Source organism: Aethalodelphis obliquidens, unplaced genomic scaffold (genome assembly GCF_003676395.1).
Source record: "Aethalodelphis obliquidens isolate GAN/ISIS:26980383/991018 unplaced genomic scaffold, ASM367639v1 scaffold25, whole genome shotgun sequence".
Lineage (NCBI taxonomy): Eukaryota > Metazoa > Chordata > Mammalia > Artiodactyla > Delphinidae > Aethalodelphis > Aethalodelphis obliquidens.
This window is the reverse complement of record NW_020837969.1, coordinates 6,133,001-6,158,821: the sequence shown is the minus strand read 5'-3', so window position 1 is coordinate 6,158,821 and position 25,821 is coordinate 6,133,001. Positions and strand designations below refer to the sequence as shown.

The following is a 25,821-nucleotide window of genomic DNA, read 5'->3' as shown; positions in this document are numbered from 1 at the left end:
TATTATGGCCCTTATTAAAGTCCATTCTCTATGGTTTATTCGATTCTATGCCCGTCTACATGGGAGTTCCCTGAGAGAAAGCACCGGAACTGGCCCCTCTGTATTTTATCCCTTCTATCCCCTCACCCACCCCAAGCACATGGTACTTTATCTACAGCAGGAGTTCAGAATTTGCTTACAGAATCCGATAGGTACAAGAGGATCCTGAACCCACAGTCCTAGATCTAAGACACCCCAGAACCCTGGTGGGCCCATTACAATTGCTTTCACACAAAGCAACAGCCAGCCAACACCATGATGATTTCAGCTTCCAAGGAAATAACCTATCGAGTATAACCCACTGATTGGATTTCTTAACAGTTAAGCCTGATAATTTTTTTAAAAAGCAGTTGGCCCCCTAAATATTGAATCTATATCCAGTGGAAATCACCTGACCCCTGGACTTCCCTGAATGCTCATGACACAGGAGTAACCAGAGGTTGTAAGTGTATCTTCCGAAGCTCCTCATTTGTATAGGGAGTGTCGCCAATGAGGAGGAGATGTCAGTCCATCAAATGTATCACCCCAACATCAGCTTCCTCTGATAAAGGAAAATGAGGCGCCTTCTTGACTCATGACTTGGTGGTTTTCAGACAACAATGAAGTACATAAGCTGTGCTTCTCCCAAGGGGCAACACCCTGTCACAGGCCAAGGGGCATAAGGGCAGGGTCTCTGGAATGTAGCCCACTTTTCCTCCCTTCCCACACTGCTTAGAAGCTGATCCTGTTTTCAGAGCAATTTCAGGCGTATCCGTGCAGGCTCAGGGCGTGGCCTAGCCCCAGTTTACGCCTAGATTCTGAATATACCAGTCTTGGACTGTACCGATGTGGTTCCCAGTGGCCCTCGGGCTCTCGCAGGACTTTAGGAAGAGGCAAACACTTAGAAGGACCACAGTGGAGACAGGTGAGCTCCCAGCTGCATGTCCTAGGACTCCATACGCAGGAGCAGGCAGGTCTTTCCCACCTGTGCTGGCAGCCAGACCTGAGCCAGACATACACGAGCACCCAGAAGCTCAGAGGTGTCAGGACAGCCCTGCGCTCGCATCAAGCTCTGTGTCCCCCTTAGGTCTGTAATTAACTCCTGGGAGGAATGGGCGTGGTCTGCTTTGTAAGATACGTTGGCATGAAGCATCAGGAAATACATCATATTGTCATAGCTGTAATATTACAGGAATTGCAGCTTTTGAATGCTTCTCCCTGTGGCTGTGGACCTGGAGCCTTTATAAGGTGAGCCATTGCACCCTCCTGTCCAGTCGCAGCTGCGAAGCCGGCCAGCCATGAGGGTCTACTACCTTCTCTTTGTGTTGTTCTTCTTGTTCTTGCTGCCTGTTTCAGGTAAGAGGGGCTGGGAAATGAGAGGGCTGAAAGGATTGAGAATATATAATTCAGAGACAGCCCTCTCCATTCTTCTGGGAATTTTAGACCAAATAGATTTATTGTCTGGGAACTAGCCACAACCAATTTTTTTCTTTCTGACAAAGACCATTAAGAACCTTAAAGTAAGGGTCTCGATCTCTTCTGATTCACTCTGAAGAGAAAAACCAGATCACAAAAGCCACCCCTTCCCGGGAAGGCCGTTATACCTGTTAATGAGACAGGAGGAAAGTGATGTAAAACTTTAATACCAAGAGGAAAAATTGACAGTCGAGAACAGAAGCACAGACTTACCTTTTATTAGCTTAGTGGTTGGTGGTAGAGTCTTTTGGCCTCTAGAGAGTCCCGGGGGACCACCGTGGCCCCGGCCTCCCAGGTGTCAGTTCACGAGGGGGGCTGCCCGTGGTCATGCCACTTTCTCAGCACTCCGGCGGTTTATGACTGAGCTGAACCCATGGACGCGTTGTTCGTTGCTTAGTCCCACCTTCTACTTTACTCCTGATGGTATAGAAAAAGGAAAAAGAAATAAAAGAAAGGCCACAGATCAGTTACGAGAGGAATTCCAAAAGCCTAGGTCTTGCACTTCCTGAAACCTTCCCGTGCTTTCCGTTTCTTCATTGCAGGCAGTGGAAGAATCATAAATATATTACAAAAGTATTATTGCAGAATGAGAGGCGGCCGGTGTGCTCTGTTTGGCTGTCTTCCGAGGGAGATACCCTTAGGCCTTTGTTCCAACAGTGGTCGAAAATGCTGCCGAAGGGAGAGATGAAAAATCCAGAAGCGCGATGAGAATGTCGCCAAGTGTGAAAGTGCTCCCGCGGGGTCTATAGAAGCCAAATCAAATTAAAGATTTTTCACAAAAAAATTAGAAGGTGGATTATTTTTTTTTCTTTTAATTCTGGTTATTGTGCTAGTTGTTACCAAACAGGCAACTTGGGAAGTGCTGGTGACTCACCTTTAATTCAAATAAAGTATTATCTCTAGAGCAAGCCACGAGAGGATCTAAACTGATGTTCCCGGGGTTATCAGAGTTTATTCCTCTTTTGCAAATCTTGCACCCCAGTGACACAGGACTCCTCGTTCTTCCTGAAATATTTTCTTCACTTACTTGTCACCCATTTTGAGTTTCCAGTTCATCTATATGCCATAGCCTCTCCCCATCAAATCTATGTCTAATTTTTTGATGATGGCCATTCTGACTGGTGTGAGGTGATACCTCATTGTGCTTTTGATTTGCATTTCTCTAATGATTAGTGATGTTGAGCATCCTTTCATGTGTTTGTTGGCAATCTGTATGTCTTCTTTGGAGAAATGTCTATTTAGGTCTTCTGCCCATTTTTGGATTGGGTTGTTTTTTTGTTATTGAGCTGCATGAGCTGCTTGTATATTTTGGAGATGAATCCTTTGTCAGTTGCTTCATTTGCAAATAGTTTCTCCCATTCTGAGGGTTGTCTTTTCATCTTGCTTATGATTTCCTTTGCTGTGCAAAAGCTTTTAAGTTTCATTAGGTCCCATTTGTTTATTTTTCTTTTTATTTCCATTTCTCTAGGAGGTGGGTCAAAAAGGATCTTGCTGTGATTTATGTCATAGAGTGTTCTGCCTGTGTTTTCCTCTAAGAGTTTGATAGTTTCTGGCCTTACATTTAGGTCTTTAATCCATTTTGAGTTTATTTTTGTGTGTGGTGTTAGGGAGTGTTCTAATTTCATTCTTTTACATGTAGCTGTCCAGTTTTCCCAGCACCACTTATTGAAGAGGCTGTATTTTCTCCATTATATATTCTTGTCTCCTTTATCAAAGATAAGAGAGTGTGGAGAAAAAGGAACCCTCTTGCACTGTTGGTGGGAATGTGAATTGGTACAGCCACTATGGAGAACAGTATGGAGGTTCCTTAAAAAACTAAAAATAGAACTACCATACGACCCAGCAATCCCACTACTGGGCATATACCCTAGAGAAAACCATAATTCAAAAAGAGACATGTACCACAATGTTCATTGCAGCTCTATTTACAATAGCCAGGACATGGAAGTAACCTAAGTGTCCATTGACAGACGAATGGATAAAGAAGATGTGGCACATATATACAGTGGAGTATTACTCAGCCATAAAAAGAAACAAAATTATTTGTAGTGAGGTGGGTGGACCTAGAGTCTGTCATACAGAGTGAAGTAAGTCAGAAAGAGAAAAACAAATACCATATGCTAACACATATATATGGAATCTAAAAAAAAAATGGTTCTGACGAACCTAGGGGCAGGACAGGAATAATGACGCAGATGTAGAGAATGGACTTGAGGACATGGGGAAGGGGAAGGGGAAGCTGGGATGAAGTGAGAGAATGGCATGGACATATATACACTACCAAACGTGAAATAGATAGCTAGTGGGAAGCAGCCGCATAGCACAGGGAGATCAGCTCGGTGCTTTGTGACCACCTAGAGGGGTGGGATAGGGTGGGAGGCAGACGCAAGAGGGGAGAGATATGGGAACATATGTATACGTATAGCTGATTCACTTTGTTATACAGCAGAAACTAACACAACATGGTAAAGCAATTATACTCCAATAAAGATGTAGGAAAAAAATCTACCTCTGAAACTTCAGTGCATCCCTCAGGGTTTTTCCCAGGTCCCTCTGAACACTTTACACCTCAGAGAAGTGGGAAGCCTGACTCTTCCTCAACCATTCCACTGGTTTTCCTCTCATCCTTGCCTCTGTTCTGGCTGACCTCATGTCTGGCATATAATCTCTCCCCTAGCTTTGTCTCCAAACTTTAAGCCACCTCTCAGGGGCCATCTCAAATTCTACCTCCTTCTGGAAAACACAGCTGATTTCCCAAACAAATACAGCCTTTCCCCTGACTCACCGCAGGGCTCTGACTTAAGTACTCCAGCTGAGTCCTGCTTAATTTTTGCATCGTATACATTTGCATATTTCCAATCTCCATATTTGGTCGAAGGATTTTGAAGGGCAAGGACCTTGTCTTAATCACTTCTGGCCTAAGTGTCTTGACACAAAAGCTGCTCAACAAGTGTTTAGTGAGTTGAAGTACATTCCAAGGCGTTGGAGCCATTGCTCCAACTAAGTATTTAGTGGTCTCTCGAGGCTGATACGGAATGATTCCAGCCAATGGAGTGGGAGGCTCATTGCCTCCGATTCTAGCCCCCAGTCAAGGCACTGGGCTCGTAGGAAGAGGGGAGCGGACACTCAAGGACAAGAGCTTGGACCCCACGATTCATCATTAAAAAAAAAAAAAACAAAAACTGCTGCAGGAACTGCCCTCTTACAGTACACAGCTAAGGAACCAGACAAAATGTGTCAAACCACTGTTTCAGACACTGGACACAAGCAGTGCAGGACGATGACTGAGGAGAGATGAAAACAAGTGAGGTGAAACTTAGGAAGTCTCCGGCCTCTACAGGAGACAGATTTCCAGGCTAAAGCCTAGAGAGGAAGAACCCAAACAGACCAGCAATTCTTCTGAGTCGAAGAGACTGGGATCAAAGTTCAAACAGCACAGGACATCCTCATTTCCAGGACAGAAGACCAGCAAGGGGCATCAGGTTGGGAGTGGGGCTCCTGAGGGTATATGGGAAATCTCTGTACCTTTCATTCAGTTCTAAAACTGCTCTCAAAAATGAAGTCTATTATTTTCAAATAAGGTAAAAACTTTAAACATAATAACAACAACAAAATGCTAGGAAAATTCCTGAGCAGCAAATTTGTTCTGTATTAAAAAAAATTATTCAGGCAGAAAGAAAATGATACCAGATGGAAATCTGGCTCTACATGATGGAATAACGTGTGATGCTAAGACTCTAGACACTGTCTTCAGGAGAGAGATGGTCATTTTGTTAGGGGAACCGCTGACTGAAACTGCCCGCCTTGACCAGGTAGGATAGTAACCACTTGCATGAGTTATCTTACAACAGGAGGTCCTGATAAGGAACACAGAACTAACAAGCTACCACCAGCAGGAAGAATTCGGGAAAGGTCAAAAGGAGAGAGGAGACACCAGTCCATATGTCCTGCCAACCTCCCAGAGTCCTTTGCACTGGAATCCATCTTGGCTGAGTGATGCGCGTGCCACCAGGAAGGACCCTGAGTCAGAGTGATGGGCCGGAGACAACCTGGAAACAAACCTCATTACATAAAACCCAAGACTGCGAGCCCTGCGGTACAGCATTCTGCTGGGTTCCATGACCCTGCTGCTCTCCCCCCGGGCGCCCCTTCCCAATAAAGTCTCCTGCTTTGTCAGCAAGTGTGTCTCTTCGGACAATGCACTTCTGAGTGTTAGACAAGAGCCCACTCTCGGGCCCTGGAAGGGGTCCCCCTGATCCCATGTGACTGAGTGTTCTAAACCTTTTTGATATTTTTTTGACGAAACTTCCCAAATCAAATTGTAATGAAGTTTCTTTGACCTCTAGCTAACTTTGGGATGCTTCAAAGGGCCCCTGAAACATCCCAAAGAGAGATATTAAACTAATTAGGTTCATTTGGTATGTTAAATTAGATAGGAGGTGTTGTCAAATGAGTAATACATCTTTTTAGGTTGTATTATATGCTAAATGTTACTAATATAGATATTCTAGAAATTATATGTGATTCCTAAAAATGTGATATGTTCTGATAAAATGTTATCAGTCATAATTCTAGTTATTATCTTAAAGTGTTATATGTCACGACAGTAATCAAGTTTCTTTGTCAATTGCATTGTAATCAGATTTTAAACGTACCTTCTTGTAACTCTTTTGTCATTGTCTTTAGTTATGGTTTTATTCTGATGCCTTTGCAAAAATGCTTCCTCTTCAAGAGGATTTATAGAAAGGGCTTTGGGATAAATATAAGTTTCTGACTTTCAGACCAGAAAGCTGAACTGGGTAAGAAATTGAAAAATTCTAATGGGAAACCTGATGACTTCATAAATCTGTTAATAAAAAGGATTAGTTACATAGGACTGAGTGAACTGGTGAATATGGTTATAAATTTTATGGTTTCTATCTGAAAAATTACTGGTTTAAATCTGTGTTTTCTAGGTGGAAGGAAAACCTTCCCCTCAAACTAATTATGACTTACAGTAATTTGGTAAATTATACATTTGTAAGCAGAACTGAAACATGTATCTTTTCTCTCTATCTGCTTCCTCCAGACATTGGAAACTCTTAGGTTCCCATCAGCTTTATCAGATAAATTAGGAAGGCCACTCACTAACAGGTACAGAAATCTCAAGGTATTTTGGTGACCTTGAAAAGGGATGAATTCACCTAAATCTGTTAAGCAAAATCTGTGATAAGCCCTTGGCTTGACTTTCCTGGCCTGGAGAGGTCTTTTAAAAGTTCAGCCTGAGACTTCTTATAAAAGATTCAGCAAAAAAAAAAAAAAAAGAGTCTGTATGATCAATTACAGTTATATAAATCATCAGGCCAAGTTTATTGAGATCAGACCTATTCTGCAAACAAACTAGTCTTAATTTCTTTATATTTGGTAAAAAATGAGGGTAATTTTAGAGAGAAAAAGATTATGTTTCAGTGAATATTAAATTCCAGTTTTGTTAATGGAGGTCTGAATTTACAAAGACTCACCTCTCACGTAGTTCCTTGCTGTTATGTTATATTAGTGTAAAGTCTAATTGAATTATTAAAAGGACCCTCTAAGTCTGTTTCTGAAGCTTATCTCAGTAATCCGTCTTTGGATGAAGATCAGATGCCCCACGACCTGCAACCAGGGAATTATGCATACTGGAAAAGACATAATTTAAAGAACTCTCTCCAACCTAGATGGAAGGACCCTTATCAGGTACTCTTACATAGCCCGTGCACAGTGAAACTGAAGGGAATTGACTCTTGCATTAATTTCCACTCACAAAGGGCCCCTGCACTGGACAGGCCTACAGAGGGGATAGCTGACCTCAAAATCACCTTAAAACCATGCTCAAACGGAGGCGAAACTTCACTGACAACAGGATGAGAAGAAGACGACATCAGAAGTAGACAGCTTGCACAAGACCCTGGACCTGACTCGTATGATCATTTATAATGTTTTCTCGACTTCTTGGATGCCTGCATATGAATCAATCAAATGTTTTTCTGTCATAGGCATGATCCTATGCTAGTTTTAAAAATCATTCCAATTGTTGGTTTTGTGGCCAATCGCCTGTGTCTAGTACTTCTGGGTTACCTTGGTGGATTTCTTCATTCCAAGGCTGTCATTGGTTAGCCCTTAGGAAATTTATTTTAAAGAAAAAATTATAGTCCTGTTCAAGCCACTGTTGATATTACTAGGTGGGATCCCCTCACGTAGCCAATTAATAATACCTGCTCTGACCCTGGCCATAAATATAAATTTTTCTCTATTACTCCAGCTCCATCAGAGCAACAAGCAAAATCTCATATCAGTGATTGTGATAGTGTAACTCTAGATATGGGAAGAAGCAGCAAGAGGGAACACTTTCCTGGACCAAAATAGACTACTAAGACAGGTGGTCCAAAGACTTTTGTCTACTAGTAAGGCCTAGTCCAGTAACAGCACACTGAGTAGCCTATCAGCAAAATCTTCACCAGACCTGGGAACGAGCATTCCTAGCACCATGGGATGAAATGCCTCCCAAAGCACGGTCAAAGTTATGACCGTGAGGATGTTCTGTCACCTACAAATTGGCACTTGCCATCTACCTCTACAAGGATTAAACTATGACCTGCTGCAACTGCTGACCTTCAACACCTCCTGAAAGGAGTTCAGGGTGGAGATCAGAAAGGAGGCTCTCTGTGCTCTGGAAAAACTAGTAGAACAGGACTTCAGATAGTTAGATACTGTCAGAAGATTTTTATGAGCCCAAATTCTTGCATCTTCTCATATCTAGAAAAGCACTCAAATGATTAATGTTGACATCCACTTTGGCCATTGAGAGAAATGCAACTGAAAGTCAAAATGGAGTAGCTGCAGTTCAGACATCCAATGCGGTTCAGGCATTATGGATGTGATTTCAGACAAGTTCTTGCTAAGAACTAAGAAGAATACTTAGCAAATACTGCTAAGAACTTGAGTTTTCTGAGCTGTGTCAGACTTGGGATGCCACCAGCCATTCTCAAAACAATGCCTGCTGGCAGCTGGTAGCTGCAGCCTTATGGTTTCAAGGTATCCTCTTGTAACTATTAAATTTTTAGACAATGAAATTGTTTTAGATCAGATATTAATAAAAAAATAAATAAAAGAAGATGTTTGGTGGCCAATAGCTCCTGTTATGTATAAGTTAACACCACATCAGAAGTTCAAACCTACTTAGATAAAAGTAAACAACTGGCTACCCAGCTACAAGTCTCCCCAAGGTGCAAGGTACAGACTGGGTTTCAGGCTTATTCTTCTGATTTCCTCAGGGAATAAGATTTATTTTGTCTATTAAAATTCCAGTTGTCACTCCTCCAACTACTTCTAATTGGGTCTGTTACACCAAAATGGCAGACCAAGGGATTGAGATTTTAATCATACAAGACTCACATCCTGGTGAGCCTTGTAGGGCATGGTCCTGGTTCCCTTTCAAGGAGTATACATAACAACATTTTTGAGTTCTTCGGCAGAAAAGGGACCCCCGCCCAGGTGGAGGATGGTAACTTCAGGCTGAGCCCAACATTTCTGGAGCACCACCCTGTTACCTCGTCACCAACTATCAGAAGACAGTCACACCCTGCAGCCCTCACCCCAAATTTTGCCTTTCTTTTCTGGGCCTGATGATGACCACCCTGTTAGGCTTCCTGTTTGGCCCCTGTCTGTTTCAACTGTTTACCAGGTTAATCTCTGACAGAGTCCAACAGTTTAAGGCTAAATTGTTGCTACTACAAGGGTAAATGCCAGTTTGGGGCACAGAATATGTCGATTAAGATCAGGTGGAGAGAGACTTCAACGCTACTAGGCAGGACTACACTCACTCTCAGAAGGAAATAGTTACAGAAGAAAGACCTCTGCCTCAATTTCCAAGAAGTATCTTGAGTATGAAGTCTCTCAGGGGGAAATTGTTAGGGGAACCACATGCCTCGGGGCCAAGAAACCAAAACATAAAACAGAAGCAATATTGTAACAAATTCAATAAAGACTTTAAAAATGGTCCACATCAAAAAAATCTTAAAAAAAGGAACACATATTAATACTGAATCAGAATGTACCTAGCAACAGAATTTTAAAGTTCTTAAAGAAAAACTTACAGAAATAAGAGGAGAAACAGACAAATTAACAATTACAATTGGGTATTTCAGCACTTTTCTGCTTGTCATGAAAAGAAAAAGCAGACAAAGTATCAGATATAGAAGAGTTGAACAACAGTAGAAAAAGTTTTTTTAAAAGCTGATACTTTGAGAGGATCAACACAATTGTTAGAGCTCTCACTAGGTTCATTAAGGGGGGAAAAAGGGAATTACAAGATGCCTCAGGTGTATGCCCACCCTCCAGGCAAGTAGGAAAATGAGAACAGTTCTGCATCTCAGCATTATGTAAACAAGGAGTTGCCACAGGTGGCAGTGATCTACACCCACATTCATCACCTCCTACAAGGTAAAGCTCTTATTATTTTTTTTTAATTTAAGGTGTACTACCAAAAGCAACTACAGATACAATGCAATCTCTATCCAAATTCCAATGACCATTTGTAGGTCTTTTTTAGAAAAATGTCTATTCATTTCCTTTGCCCATTTTTTAATCAGGTTGTTGTTTTGTTATTGAGTTGTATGAGTTTCTTATACATTTTGTATATTAACACCTTGTTAGACATATGATTTGCAAGTATTTTCTCCCATTCTGTAGGTTGCCTTTTCATTTTGTTAATTGTTTCATTTTGTTGATTGTTTCTTTTGCTGCTCATAGCCAACAGGTTTAGAAAAAGATGCTCAATGTCACTAATCATCAGGGAAATGCAAGTCAAAACCACAATATCACCTCACATCTGTAAGGTTGGCTACTAGCAAAAAAAAAAAAAAAGATGAAAGATATTGGCAAGAATGTGGAGAAAAGGGAACCCTTGTATACTTTTGATAGGAATGTAAATTGATCCAGCCATTATGGAAAGCAGTATGGAGGTTTCCTAAAAAACTAAAAATTGAGCTACCATATGATCCAGCAAAATCCCACTTCTGAGTATATACCCAGAGGAAATAAAATCAGAATCTCAAAGAGATATCTGTACCCTCATCTTCATTGCAGCATTATTCACAATAGCCAAGATATGGAAACAACCTAAATGCCCATTAATAGATGAATGGATAAGGAAAATGTGAATACATATATTGGAGGTAATAATAATATATAATATATTCCAATAAGTGTGGAATATATTATATTCCAATATAATATATTCCAATAAATGTGGAGTATATTATATTCTAATATAATATAATGGAATATTATTCAGCCATAAAAAGAAGAAAATCCTGCCATTTGTGACAACACACAGACGAACCTGGAGGACATTATGCTAAGCGAAATAAATCAAACACAAAAAGAAACAAAAAACATGTTTACTAGGTGAGAAGAAGATGTAGCTTAACTGCTAATTGTAGCTTAACTGCTCCGTGGCATGTGGGATCTTCCTGGACCGGGGCACAAACCTGTGTCCCCTGCATCGGCAGGTGGACTCCCAACCACTGCGCCACCAGGGAAGCCCGGGACACCCCTTCTTGCTTGGAGAACTGAGCCACTTTGCCAGAGAGACACTGCATCAATTTCCTAGTCACAGGTGAAAAGGGTTGAGGACATAGCCTTTATCTTCCCTTTAAAGAATGGGACCATGAGTTACCTTTCAGCCCAGGCATGATGGTAACCATTTTCCACACAGCCTTGTTTTGCTTTGAGCCTGTGAAAACTAACAATTCATTTAGATTTTACCTAAAATCAACCCTTCCCCCAATCCTGTAACTACAGCTCTGGTTTCTGGTGAGACACCGCATATTTCCACTAGTGTGTGACCTCCTTGCTGAAGCAACAGGATCCTGCCTCAATGGACAAAAATGCCCCTTGGCTTTATCTCCAGGATAAACATAGCTGCAAAGGAGTCATCCTTAGACCTTGCCAAGGAAAAGAAGCAGCTGCAGTCATCAAAATTCCTGACAAGGGCCGTGTCCCTGTGTCCCAATAGTGACTACACCAGAAGCTTGGAGGGGAACTCCTCTGAAACTCCCTACGGCACCCTGTCCAGCCGTCTTTTTCACTCCCCTTCAGAGACTTCCTGCTGTGGAAAGCCATGCCCGGTTTTGCACATAAGACAACATCATCAGCTTCCTTTAAAAAAAAAAATCTCTGCTGTGCTGCAAACCATAGATCTTTAAAACACAGCATTTTAAAAGAAGAAGGTAGACCACGATTCAGTTTTACTTCTTTTTCCAGTGCTGTATTATAGCACTTATCCAATTGACCCTGTAGTAGAGATTTTGTTTGCAAAATCTATAAATAGATACATATATTATTTATAGATAATTATGCATAAGTAGATGTCCATCTCTCTCAAACATCATTTAGAGCTAAAGCAGAAGGACTCACGATTAATACAACCTATTTTCCCTCAGAAAAACCCTACCCCCCGGGGGCCAGGCACGGGGCTCTGTCCACTCCCGGCGGCCTCCATTGGCTTTGCTGAGCCTCAGAGGCTCTGAGCCACAGCGGGAGACCTCGAACAGACCTGAAGCTCCAGGGGCTCCTTCAGGACTGGGTCCCCCAGGGGGCATAAAGGACTTGCAGTTCCACTCCGAGCTTCACCACAAGATCCAAGTGGCAAGTTTGATCACGAGCTTTGGCATTTCTGAAAAGCAGACAGGCCACAGGCTCTCAAATACTAAAGTCACTTAGTGACAGATGTCGCCCTGAGTAACCCAGTTGAGGGATCTCCACGGCTGTCCCTGCTTCATGATATTAGACCGAGGAGATGCGTCCAGTGACAGCATCATCCTTCCAATCTTTCCCTGTTGAACGGAAACGGAGCGCGCATCTGCGCCACCACCTGTCCCATTGAGATGATGACACATTTTGGGAGACTTTCACATGAATGTTGCCTAGGTGGGGGTCTCTCTTCCCTCAGTGTCCCAAAGCTCTCCTTGGGCCTGGAAAAATGTGGCTATCTCTAGGGACGCTGGGTTTCAGCAAGCCCTGTTTCATGCCCACGGACTGAAATTGCCTTGGGATGGACTAGTTCCTGGTTTGGCATGAAACAATCCCAGACTCTCAGGAAAAAACAAAGTGGGCAGATTCAAAGATCCCAGGGGCAAGCAAATGAGCGGCAAGATGTCTGTTCCCCAGGGGAGACAGGCCCCGCCCCTCAGCCCACCCCCCACCCTTCAGCGGAACTCAGTGCAGGAAGAAGTTTCTGGTCCCAAGGGCAGCAGAAAAGGTTTTCCTGGGGTTTCCCATGGCCTGATTAGCATAAGGGTGACTGACTCTGCTTTGTGTTCTAAAGGCCCTTCCCATGAGACACAGGGCAGAGGTTCTGTAATTACCAAATCTGTAGCAATACTGAATTCTCCGGGTAACCTGGAACCTTGAAAAAGGGCAAAGCCCAGCCTCCTCTCCAGTGTCAGCTGCTGTAAAGCTCCCCAGATGCCAGCATGAGGCTCCATTACCTCCTGCGTGTTCCTGTTGCCTGTGTCAGGTAAGCTGGGCCCCGGAAGCCGGAGGGATGAGCAGGTGGAAAGGATAGGATAGTCACTCTCTTCTGTCTCTCCCTCTCTCTGTCCCTCATCCCTGTCTCCACACGATCAGACTAAATAAACTGTATGGATTGCTCACGAGAACCCAGCACTGTGTCCTTTGGTGTTGAAGGAGTCTGAGAACCTTCCTGCACAATTCCCAGCCGCTTCTGAGCCATTATGTGTGAGTCACCAGCTCCTAAGTCCATCTCCTCACTGTTTTTCATGTGGAGGAAACAGAGGAAGCCTCTGTTAGGCGACTCTTCTTTTTCAATAAAGGCAAAAAATTTGATTTCGTCCAAGGACAGAAGTGCAGAATGTTGCTTTATAAATCTTTATAATTGGGACTTCCCTGGCAGTCCAGTGGTAAAGACTTCGCCTTCCAATGCTGGGGGTACGGGTTCAATCCCTGGTCAGGGAGCTAAGATTCCACATGACTCGGGGGCAAAAAGCCAAAACATAAAATGGGAGCAACGTTGTAACAAATTCAATAAAGACTTTGAAAATGGTCCACATCAAAAAAAAAGAAAAAAGGTTTCCATTAAAAAAAATAATAAATTAATTAATAAATAAATCTTTATATTTAAAGGGTAGAGTCTCTGGGTAACCAGAGAATCCCAGAGGGTAGTAAGGCTCAGCCTGGACTTGGAGAACTGCCGTTTGGAGCACTCCGTGCTTTGCCTTCTCAGCGGGAAGGTCCTCCAGGACATGCCCCTGAAAGCGCTACCTTCGGTTCATGGTTTTTTTTTTTTTTTTTTTTTGGGGTCCGGGGGGCTCTCCCCGTTGTGGCCTCTCCTGTTGCGGAGCACAGGCTCCGGACGCGCATTCGCTCTCGGCGAGACGGCTTCATGCAGCCTCAGAATCTTTCTCAACACAGCACTCCCGAAACATTCAGTCATCAAGGCCAAACTAGACTAGACTTCCTGAACTGGAAGGGCTGTAATGTATCTTCCAGCTCTGACATTCTAGTAAATTGGTATCTCCCAAGCAGAGAGGAATTCTCAAACCATGAGGAAAAAGAAACTAATAGTGTTAACAATGACAAATAGAAATACCTTCATTTCAGATACTAAGTGTACAATGGGCCAGGCACTCAGATAGGCAGCAAGAATGGAAAAGAGATGGCTGTGGACCAGGAAAGGTCTAACCTTGAGCTGAGTACTATATTGCTCTGATGCCTAAGCCTGTGCTGTCTTATATACAGTAGACACTAGCCATGGGTGGTTATGTAACTTTTCATTTTAATTAATTAAAAGTAAATAGAATTTAAAATTCAGATCCTCAGTCACACCCGCCACATTTTGAGTGCTTGATAACCACATGTGGCCAATAGCTGCCATATTGGTCATCACAGATGTAGAACATGTCCATCATCACAGAAAGTCCTACGGGGCAGCATTGCCCATGGGTCTCAGCAGTTCTCTCCCAATGAGACAAAATAGTGAGGCAGAGTTACACAAGGTAAAGAAAATGGAAACTAAGTGCTGTTTTAGTGCCTGCATAGTTGCCTTCAATGTTTATGCTTAAGCAGCATTTTATAAATTATCTTACTTTTGCCAATTGGAGAGGAGCTTCCTAGAATAAACGTGGTTTTTTTTTTTTTTTTTTTTTTTTTTTTTTTGCGGTACGCGGGCCTCTCACTGCTGTGGCCTCTCCTGTTGCGGAGCACAGGCTCCGGGTGCGCAGGCTCAGCGGCCACGGCTCGCGGGCCCAGCCGCTCCGCGGCATGTGGGATCTTCCCGGACTGGGGCACGAACCCGTATCCCCTGCATTTGCAGGTGGACTCTCAACCACTGCACCACCAGAGAAGCCCCAGAATAAATGTTTTGATTCTCAGTGCTAAATCACTCTGATGTGGCTTTTTGGTGTTGTTTTGGTTACGATATTTATTTCTTAAACTCGTCAGCCTTATGTTACTACTTACAAATTATATGCTGAGAGCATAAAGGGTATAGCACCAAAGATCCCAGATTGGTTCAGTGAGGCCAGACTTTTAATGGGCAATAGCCAGTATTGTTGAATATTGTACACATTTTTATATTTATTTCTTAACACAAAAGCCCAGGGTGTACCTGCCAACTTCCCCTCCCTCAGAGGGTCCCTGGGCTCAGTGTCATGTGAAAGGCTCTCCTTTCAAGACTGCACTTTGGGATTTACTGGGTGGAGATCAAACCAGAGGCTGAGGGGCAGAGCATGCCGTCTGTGCCCTGTGGTTTCACGCGTTCCACAAAGATTCCTGCCCCAAAATGCAGGAAGGAGTAAAATCATTCCATTGGAATTTTATTCCTATCACCCAGGTCTTCATTGTCTGTAGGGTTACATTAAGTTTTCTTAATCTCTTCCTTAGCCACACACACAAAATTTAGGTGATAGCTTGAAAGAGATCCTATAAATCATATTTTCAAACATTAATGTTCTTAAAACCCTTCGACAGTTTTCCTTGGCCCAGGAATTCAACCAAAACTTTATTTTATCTGTTTCCCAACATTCAAGCTTTTCCTTGACTTTCCAAGTCCTTATTCTACTTCTTCTAATTTGAACATTTCATTTTTGTTCCCAGTTCTGAGTTCTTGTTCCTTTTCCTCCTTTTAATCCCATGGCTGTAGCTGTAACTCAGTCTCATGCCTCCTGTATCTGACATCCCTTTTATTCTTAACCTTTATTCTTTAGCTTAATTTATTATCATACAACCTTTATCTGGTTTTAAGTGTGATTTGGTTGTACTGTTTATTAGACTTTTATCATATTCTTTAGTGGAATTTCAATTTTTAATTTTTTCTTAACTTTTAAGTGTTATCCTAAAAGGTCTGTCAGTGTTTTATTGCCATAACATTTCTAAGTGTCTTATTATGACTCTTGCAAGGGAGGAACACTCTTCTGATTTCAGTAGCAAGAAGAGGGTGGCTTTTCCATGTGAATCATGAATTAATGGGCTCACGCTCTGGTCCAAGGCAAACCTTTCCACCTGGGTCCTGCATCTCGTTTCCCTTGCTTACTCGTGGGCGAGACCCAAACCAGCTCTACCCCTTGTCCCCTTCTACTGAATCTATAAAAACTAAAAGCAACCGAACAGCGGGCTTCCCTGGTGGCGCAGTGGTTGAGAGTCCGCCTGCCGATGCAGGGGACGCGGGTTCGTGCCCCGGTCCGGGAAGATCCCACATGCCGCGGAGCGGCTGAGCCCGTAAGCCATGGCCGCTGAGCCTGCGCGTCCGGAGCCTGCGCTCCCCAGCGAGAGAGGCCGCAGCGGTGAGAGGCCCGCGTATCGCAAAAAAAAAAAAAAAAGCCAACCAAACACCTCTTCCTTGACACTACAGCATTCAGCAGCTCGATCTTGTTTGTGCTTAGTTTTTCAGCAAAACACTTTAGGAGGCGTGTCTGCAGACCCCACTTCCTCTCAGACCCTCTCAGGGGGTTTCAGAACACTCCACCACTCCACCAAGATGACTCCAGTCAACAGGGGATCATAATACATCCTTTATGACCTCACTCCGCCCTTCCTCTGCCCACTGTTGATCTGACCCCTAATTATGTGGCAACGGACAGGTGCTCGCAGGTGTCCCTGCCTGAATGGGCAGGCAGCAGACAGCCTGAGGAGGCTGAAGAAGCCAATTGCAAGGTAGGTTTTCAGGAGAGAAACATCCGTGGTTGAAGAAGGGGTGGGAATACATGCATATTTAGGGAGTCAATAAAAAGGATAGCTTTCGGTATAAAAGTATAGGAGATGGAAATGTGGACACAAGCTTTTAGTCTATACTTTCTTTTCTATTATTTATTATTAATTATTATAAAAGTAGTACTGGTGCTGGGGCCAAGGAAGTAAGACCCTCACAGCTAGTCTGTAGAATTAAGTCTGACTTACGTAAGCAGATTACCATTTATTCATTCACCCATAAATTGATTCTTCCATACTAGGACCTATTCACATAAACAAATATTTGACTACCTGTTCTCTGTCAGGCACTGTTCAAGGTGCTGAGAATGTGAGATAATAAAACAGGACTTGTTACTTTAGAAATTTACATACAGTGAAAAAGAGAGCTATAAACACTATAAAGCAAAACTGAGATGACGAGAAGGAAGAGATGGAGAGAAATGTCAATGGTTTACCTTGTATACTTCTGTGTTTTAACTCAAGAATACATTGACGTAATGCCTCCAGCCCTTAAAGCCTCACCTGGTGGTGGTCTGTACAAGACCTTGGCATGGTAAGCTTGCTTATGATGGATCAATTCTCCCCTTAAAATGGTAGCAAAACATTTTTGAGAGTAAAAATGGAGAGATCATTTCAACTTCCAAAATTCCTTTCCTTTTTAAATTCTAAAACGTGTGAGGGGGTGGTGTTTATTCTGAAAGGAGAAACGGACAGGAGCAGAGACATGCAGTAAAGGTGAATGCATGAATGATTTGCTAAAAGAGTTCAGTTTTTATTGATTTTTCTCAAAAAACCCCACCAAACTTCAGAGCCATAAGCAGAAGTGAGAATCAATGCAGAAACACTGAACGTCCTCAGGTTATGCTCAGGCCCTAACCGAACGTCTTTAGTAGGAATATAAGCCTTTTCTCTCTAGCTGAATTTTTCAAATTCTTTCCCAGATCACCTGCCCCCATTGACACTGCCAGTTCCACCTGGAATCCTGAAAATTCCTTTCCCATCATGAGGCTACTATACCTTCTCTTTCTCTTACTTGTATGTCTTATCCAGACAACATCAGGTAAGCTGTGGATCCAACTGGTGGGATGATATATGGTGGATGACCTCGGAGCCTGGAGTAGGGAAGGTCAAGTTGATTCATCATCCAGGAATGCGCTGGTCTATGTAGCAACTGGACAATATCGTATCTGAAAGAAGCATAGCATAGACAACATGCTCCACTTTACAGATAAGGGAAGAGAAGCTTAAAGAAATGCAAAATATTCTCCCGTGATTGCCCTTAATTAGTTGGTAGCAAACCAACTACCAATGATATAAATGCTATTATAAATGTAATTAAAAGTAGTCATGGTGATAGACAACAGTCTCAGGGGACTTTACAGCTTACAAATCATTTCCACGTGAATAACTAATAGCAAATACTATTGACCACTTCCTCTTTATCAACACAAAACTTTTCATGTGTTGTCCCAAATGTATTCCTCATAACCATATTTATGGGGTAAGTATTTTTAGCCCCATTCTACCGATGAGATTAAGAAATGAAGTAACTTGTTCAAAGTCGTGCAGGTTGTATGTAAGGAAGACTTTAACTCAAGCCCAAGTGGGTTTGATTCCAAAGCCCATGTTTTTATTAAATATTCAACAATCCCAGAAAACAGATTTACTTACTGGATTATATATAAACAACAACTGTTTTTAGCTTGAGTATGATCCATGCAGCACGTGGGTCATACTTAGACTAAAAGATTAATTGTTGTTCATCTGAAATTCAAATTAAACTGAGTGTCCTGCGTTTTACCTGGCAAACCTACGCATATGTCAGCACGTGCCAGGCTATGCTGTGGTGACAGCAGCCTCCAAATCTTAGCATCTTGAAAGAGCAGAAGTTTAATTCTCGCTCAAATGATACCAACCCGTGACGGCCACGGGGTGCTCTACTCACCGTAGCCGCTCCGACCCTCCTGACGGAGCAGCTCCCATCATGAAGGCTGCTGGTCTCTGTGTCAAAGGAAAGAGCTCTGAGGACTCTCATGATGGCAGTTAAGGGCTCCAGCCCTGTAGGGAAACATCAGTTCTGTTCAAAATTCATTAACCAAGCAAGTCCTAGACCCCCTTAATCACATAAAAGGTGAATCCCACTTTCTGCCAAGAAAAGAGAGACTCAGCCCTGTTTGGTGAATAGCGTAATGAAGCTAAACAACAGACAGATATAGATGTGGATGTGTGTGTGCATATGGATTTAAATATAGATATAGATGAAGATGGAGATGTCGGTATTGACATACATGATATATTCATATTTATATAATATGAATAATAAGGTTAAATATATGGATATAACATATTCATTCATATTTACAATATGAATATAAATCTATAGGAATTACATTTATAATAGCATTTATATCATTATTTTTACCTTGCCTTCTTAAGAAAAATTAGGAGAATCTGCAGCTCCTAAAAGAAAAGTCTCGTTATTTGTGGTGAAGCAGGACTCAGAGGCCAGGTCTCCCAGTTCCTGGTTGCGTACGCTTTTCCCATCACAACATAGTTCCCCTAAAAGCTATAACCTCGGATGGAAACTCTTCTTATTCATTGTTTCCTCATGACTCTCTGTCGTTTGCTCTCTTGACTTAAGACACTATTTAGGTTCTCTCTCCTCTCGCCCTGCTTTCTGCTCACTACATGCCACGGCTGTGACATTTACAATATCCGTGCAGCCCTCATTGCAGCGACATAGGAGGCACAGTATTTAGGAGTGAGAATTCTCACCACAACACTTATTGTCTAATTTGTGCTCTGTGCTTGTAAGATTTTGCCCTTTTGGGAAAGAGGAAGGCCCTTGAGGAAACTTTTATGAAGGACATGTGAAATGAAGTATGTCCCTAATTTGTGGCCCAATTAAGTTACTTGCTTTCTCTGACCTAACGTTTCTTCATCTAAAGAGGAAAGACACTATACCACAGAGGTCAATACGTTTTTTCTGTAAAGGGCGGGGCAGGTAATACATATCTTAGGCTCGGTGGACTATGAGGTCTCTGTCATGAGGATTCATCTCTGTTGCAGAGTGAAAGTGACCACAGACACATAAGACCTCAGAACGGTCTTATGGCCCCTTCTGAGATTTTTTCCACAATTAAAGAAAAAGTAAAAAACACTCTAAGCTTGTAAGTCACACCAAAACAAGGAGAGGGCCAGTTGTGTCCCTGTGGACTGCAGTTTGGAGTTCCTTGCTATATAAGATGAATTTTGGTAGCTTTGGTTAAACATGCCTTTATTTCTTTGTTTTGTTTTGTTTTGTTTTTTCACCTCCACTTCCTTTTCAGGGAATGAAAAAAAGATGAAAAACACTGAATGTGGAAAAATGGGTGGTGTCTGCAAACATCAAACAACCCACGGGTGCATCATCCTGCCTGCAGAATGCAGAAGTCGGAAGAAACACTGCTGCAGAGCCTAGTTTCAGCACCCAAGCATCCCCAGAGCAGCACGGGACACTCACCGCCACTGATTTCTGCTTAATAAAAGCATCACCACTCACATGGACCCCGCGTGGGTGTTTCTGTGGGCACGGGAGGTCCTGAATCGGATGGGAGAGATGTAAGTTCTAAGTCTGGTCACACCACTCATTAGCTGATTAACATTAGACAGGCCTTTCCTTTTCTAGGTCTCAGTCTCTGCACCTGTAACTACTGAAATGGATGTTCTCCAAGCCACCTATAACCTGTTAATATATGTCTATAAATGTATGGATTGGGGATAGGAGCTTTGAGTGTGTGTGTGTGTGTGTGTGTGTGTGCGTGTGTGTGTGTGTGTGTATTATAGTATGAAAAGTCACTGAGGCTTTGTTCTCACTTTGTTCTCATTTTCATACCCTTAATGACTCTTGGGTATCAAGCAATGGCTCCCAATTGATTACTGAAGAGCCAGGACATAAGTTGATCTGAAGGGCTTGAAGGTGCCGAAAGATTTAAGCTGGTACTTAGGCATCAACCCGTAGAACTGGAACTCAGACAACAGAGACCAACCCACTGTTTTTTCAGAAAACCAAGATTTAGTGAGGTAACGGCTCTTTTCTTCTCTCCAAAGGTGCCTTTCCAAATAGTGAGATTCCTTTAGAACCATTTTCTTAGAACACAAGGGATTGTCTTCAGAACAGATAAGACTTGAGTTGTATAGCAGAAGTCTGCTGATTAGGCTGGGAAATTCAATCTTCAGCAATAATTTAGTATCTCCTGTTCTGAAACAGTCAGGATACAATTTCTTGGTCATCTTTTTTCTTATCAACCTTTTTTTTTTTGGAAACAAATCCAACTCTTATACACTGCCGCTGGGGATGCAAAATGCTAAGGCTCCTTTGGAAAATCGTTCGGCTATCTCTTGTAAAGTTAAGCGTGTGCTTACCATATGACTTGAGGGAAGAAAAATGTATGTTCCTGTCAAAAACCTGTATGCGCATGTGTTTAGCAGCTTAATTTATAATTGCCCCAAATGGTAAACACAGAGGTCCTTCAACGAGTGGATTAATTTTGATACATCAGACCACAGAATATTATGTAGCCAGAAAGAAATGATTGACTCATGAATATCACAGAGGGATCTTAAAGGCCTTCTGCTGAGCTAAAGAAGCCAGATGGAAAGGCTACAGATTGTTTGATTCCTTTTACATGACCCCCTTGAAGAGCAAATCTGTAGAGTTAGAAGCCAGACCAGTGGCTGCTCAGGGTTAGGGGGTCCCAGGAGGGGTGGTCTGTGAAGAGTAACCTGTAGAGAAGTATGGTAGTGCGTACACAGCTCTCTGCATTTGCAAATACCTTAGAACTCTACACCACAAAATTTGAATTTGACTATATGTAAATCAAAAAAAAAAAAAGAATCAACTCGATGTGGACAGAAAAACAGAATGCAGACCGTGACAAACATACTTATAACCCTGGTCTAATCGTGAGAAAAATATCAAACACAAACTGAGGGGTATTCTACAAAGTATCCCAATGGTACTCCTCAAAACTGTCAAAGTCATCCAAAAGATTGTCTGAGAAATTGTCACAGCCCAGAAACTATGGAAAGATGGTAACTGAATGTGGTATCCTGGATAGGATCTTGGAACAGAAATAGAGATTCAAGTTACACATGATTATTGAAATAGGCAATTAGGGTCGGAGCTGTAATCAGAATGGTTTTTACCCCAGAGATCTCTGGCAATTTTGAATTGCTCACCGTGATGCCAGATGGGAAACAGAAGGGCCATTTACCGGAATGGCTGCAGTTGAAGCTGCCACAGGTCACATCTCAACCTGCCTGCTCCTTCGGTACCTCCAGCTTCTGCTTCTCAGCTCTATTACTCTCAGTCTCTGCTGGACGCCTGGCCTGTGAGCCTTCATTTATCACCCGGAAGAATCCTCATGTCTCAGAAATCATTATCTCCATTCTTCTTCTTATTTATTTATTTAGTTAGTTAGTTATTGCGGCATGCGGGCTTCTCTCTAGTTGTGGCTCCGGAGTGCATGGGTTCAGTAGTTATGGTGCGCAGGCTTATTAAGTTGCCCTGTGGCGTGTGGGATCTTAGTTCCCCGACCAGGGATTGAACCGACTCCCCTGGATTGGAAGGCAGATTCTTAACCACTGGACCACCAGGGAAGTCCCCATTATCTCCATTCTTGATCCCTCCTTTAAACTCTAGGCTAGGGACTCAACTCCTGGAAACTCCATCCCCCAGCGAGCCAGACTTAACAGAAATCGTCTTTCTCACTTCCCGCCCTCAATGACCAAACCCTCATGCTTCTACTCCCCAGGTACCTTTTAAATAACCAACCTTCAATTCCGGTCTCCGGTGGAAATGTCTTAATTCACACCCTTTAACCTCAAACATTTACACTCCAGTCACTGCATCATACCCTAACTGGCCTCTGGGTTTCCATCTCTCCAGCTTCCAACCCCTCCTCACCTCCATGTAAAATTCTTCAATGTTTCCCTGTAGCTTAAAGGGATGAAGCAAAATTTCTCTAGTGTCTCAAGTCCTCCGTCCTTTGGCCATACTTTCTCTAGTTTCATCTCTTATCACATCCCGATTCTCAAACTAACCCCTAACATAATGGCAGTCATGTTTCTGGCATATTTTGTTCTCCTCACATTGGAACACACTTAGGCCACTTTCCCTCAACTTTCTCTGCCTAATTCTTACTCATTTTTTTAAGGACTCAACTCATACATGGCCTTCACTGGGAAAACATCCTTGATTCACCCAACTTGGATAAGAGAAGAAGTATTGAATCCATATCCTTAGCTACCAGTACAGTTCCTAGCACACAGTAGGTGTTCAATAGATGTTGACAAAATAAATGAGTGAGTGAAAAAAGAAAACGATATGAGGTCTCAGCTTTCCAATTTAATTCAGGGCTGATCCCTTAAACGTGAATTCTTCAGTTCACTTCATTCTTACAACAGAAGCTCCTACCAGGGCACATCCCTGGCATGGGAAGAATACGATTTCTTTTCCTCTTCAGGCATACACTTGTACGTGAGTTACATAAATTAAGCATTTTACTGTGTCCACAACCCGTAGAAAGGACAAAAATATCTGTTTTTGGAAGAAAGTCTTGAGATCGCTATACAGGGGAAGGAATAATACAGTCCAACCAGGAACCTCCAAAATGTACTGGTCAGGAAAGTATTCTGTCTCACGCACCTCCTTTTCCTCACGTCGTCCCTCCTACTTGCTTGTTGACAGGACAAGGCCAGTCTTCAAGAGCTTGTCATGAACCGAAATTTTATGCCGTAATTTGGAAGCTGGGATCAGAGACTTTAAACACTTCTCTTGGGTTGACACATACAGCCTCACGACAGTGAGAGGCCCGCGTACTGCAAACAAAAAAACAAAAAAAAAACAAGTTCTCTTCTCAAGTCAGGCCCTGTCTTGAGGCAGGGGCTTCAGTGCCCCTGTTGGAGGATGAAAGGAATGAAATTTGCCCACCAAACTGAAAAGGCATCTTGAGACCAAAACACGAGGCAGGCCGCTCGGTATAATCAGTGGGTCAGTTTGTTGCGGAGGGTACCTTACTTACTCACAGGGTGAGATCCTGGAGTTTTCACAGCTCACTCTGCCCTCCAAGGGGCCACGGGACCAATTTATAGCTAACCTGGAATATGCGGGTCGGTGGTTGGAAATAGGATGTGCTTTCCCAAGTTAAGATTTGTGAAAGGGTAGCTAGTCTCATGAGAATACGTCAGGGAAGGTTTTCACCATTGTTTGGGGACTCCCACAGCATAGAGGCTACCTGGTCCTAATGATTATTAACGATATCTATTAACTACAAGGCCCTTGACGACAGAGAAGTGATTCACTGCACAGTCCGGTCCTGGGTAGGATCGGCAGAAGGACAGGAGGAGCTGTTCGGGCCCAAGATGGCGTGAGTGATGCTAACAGCCATGCAGCTACCCACCCCTTAGTTTTCCTTAACCTGTTGTTTCTTGCCTCTGTCACAGGGCTTTGGCTGCGCCGACCCTAACATAGACTCCCAGGAGCTGGGGTGAGAGTTCCATTTTTTTCTCACCCAGAAAATCTTGGGCCCCTCATAAAAAATGATCCCCCTTATTCTGGGTTTTGTTTTGTTTTGTTTTTTAACTGGAGTATAATTGCTTTACCCTATTGTGTTAGTCTCTGCTGTACAGTGAAGTGAATCAGTTATATGTACACATATATCGCCTCCCTCTTGAACCTCCCTCCCCACACCCATCCCACCCATCCGGGTCACCACAGAGCGCCGAGCTGAGCTCCCTGCGCTATACAGCAGGTTCCCATTCACTATAGCTATTTTGCATATGATGGTGTATTTATATCAGACCTAATCTCCATTTTCTGTGAAGTCAAGTGTCTTCAGAGTGACCGGCTCAAGGATTTTTGTGCTTCCCCTCTTATCCCAAGATGATGACTGATGACTCATCCCACATTTATGTAATCCAGCCAAGAGGAACGTGTTGAAGGTGATTACGACAGCCTTCCTACAAGCAAAAGAAAATCAGCCTTACCTTATGCAGGTACTAATATTATCCCTAAAGGCATGCATGAGGAAAAATAAGACTAGAGGTATTCAGCATGGTGATAAAGTTTGTATGTGGTAAGATAAAAATTGGAATCAGGAATCTGATTCCAGATCCTGAATTCTTTACCACTGCAGGATGTTCGTTTTTTTAAAAAAAATAATTTAATAAACTTTATTCTGGTCAGGGGAAGAGGGAGGGGAAAAAAGCCGCCTATTCCACCCCTCTCAGTAAATTAAATAACATGGCCGATTCCCATGCCCTCAGCAAACTTTGGGCACTTGAGCCAGTCCTGCTGTTCCCTTACGGCCCAGTCTGCTTCCCCTTCACAGAAGGGAGTGTTTCCTACCGCCGCCGGGTTATGTCACGCTCACGGGCCACATCTCCTCCGTGGTGAGGGTCTGGAGATGATGCAGGCTGCAGCAGCAGTGACCAGGGAAGGAGGAAGGGGATCCTCTCCCTCGAAGCTTGGGGCAGGGAGGCTAGGCCTGGAAGACAGCTGTGGCTCACCCTTCCTCAGCTGTCCCCAGATGTGGGTGCTGGAAGAATAGGACGGGAAGGCTTCCTCCTCTGGGAGAGTCAAGAGCCCAAAGGACCCCTGGAGCTAATGAAGCCCCCGAGGCCCCGAGTCAAAGGCAACAGGCCGCGGGGGCTGGAGACGGCGTCCCCGGGTGGGGAGGGAAATCTCAGCAGCCTCGGCCCACCCAGGACCTCCAACCCGACCCACAGGCGCCCCTGGGGAGCCAGCAGCTACCTGCCTTCTCTCAGCCTCCCTGGGCCTCTGTGGAACATATGGTGCCGCCCAACTGCTCTTTTGGGGCTAGTAAGGAGTGTCCTGGTGCCTCTCCCGACCCCCGGAATGTTGAGAACCAAGGACCCCGGGCTCTACGGTGCTCAGGAAATGGAAGCTCTTTGATCAGTCCCAGCATCAGAGGCTGGTCCCCCGGAGGGATCACTGCAGGATGTTCTACTGGTCTCTTTCCATAAGGACTGGCTATTAGAATCAAGTGAAAGTTATTATAGCATCTTAAAAGAATGATAAATTGGCTCATAACTTTC

General features: G+C 43.2%; 1 protein-coding gene and 1 long non-coding RNA gene across 3 annotated transcripts; both read left to right on the top strand.

The window, feature by feature from the left end:
* Positions 1 to 1,202: 1,202 nt before the first annotated feature.
* Positions 1,203 to 2,398, top strand: LOC113628721 (beta-defensin 103-like). Its single transcript, XM_027122527.1, has 2 exons — positions 1,203 to 1,374; positions 2,037 to 2,398. The coding sequence occupies exons 1-2, from the start codon at positions 1,317 to 1,319 to the stop codon at positions 2,180 to 2,182; spliced, it is 204 nt and encodes a 67-aa protein (XP_026978328.1). The 5' UTR covers positions 1,203 to 1,316; the 3' UTR covers positions 2,183 to 2,398.
* Positions 2,399 to 10,753: 8,355 nt separating this feature from the next.
* On the top strand, positions 10,754 to 16,687 carry LOC113628720 (uncharacterized). 2 transcript variants are annotated; one of them, XR_003436200.1, is made up of 2 exons: positions 10,754 to 13,033; positions 16,416 to 16,687. It is a non-coding gene; the product is annotated as an uncharacterized LOC113628720 (long non-coding RNA). The 2 variants fall into 2 exon arrangements; XR_003436201.1 differs by having other exon boundaries at positions 10,754 to 13,254.
* The last annotated feature ends 9,134 nt before the right edge of the window (positions 16,688 to 25,821 follow it).

Bases quoted from the DNA above. Each gene is read 5' to 3' on its own strand.
- LOC113628721 (XM_027122527.1), top strand. From the start codon at position 1,317: ATGAGGGTCTACTACCTTCTCTTTGTGTTGTTCTTCTTGTTCTTGCTG. The intron at 1,375-2,036 runs GTAAGAGGGGCT...TCTTCATTGCAG, and splicing joins GTTCTTGCTGCCTGTTTCAG to GCAGTGGAAGAATCATAAAT.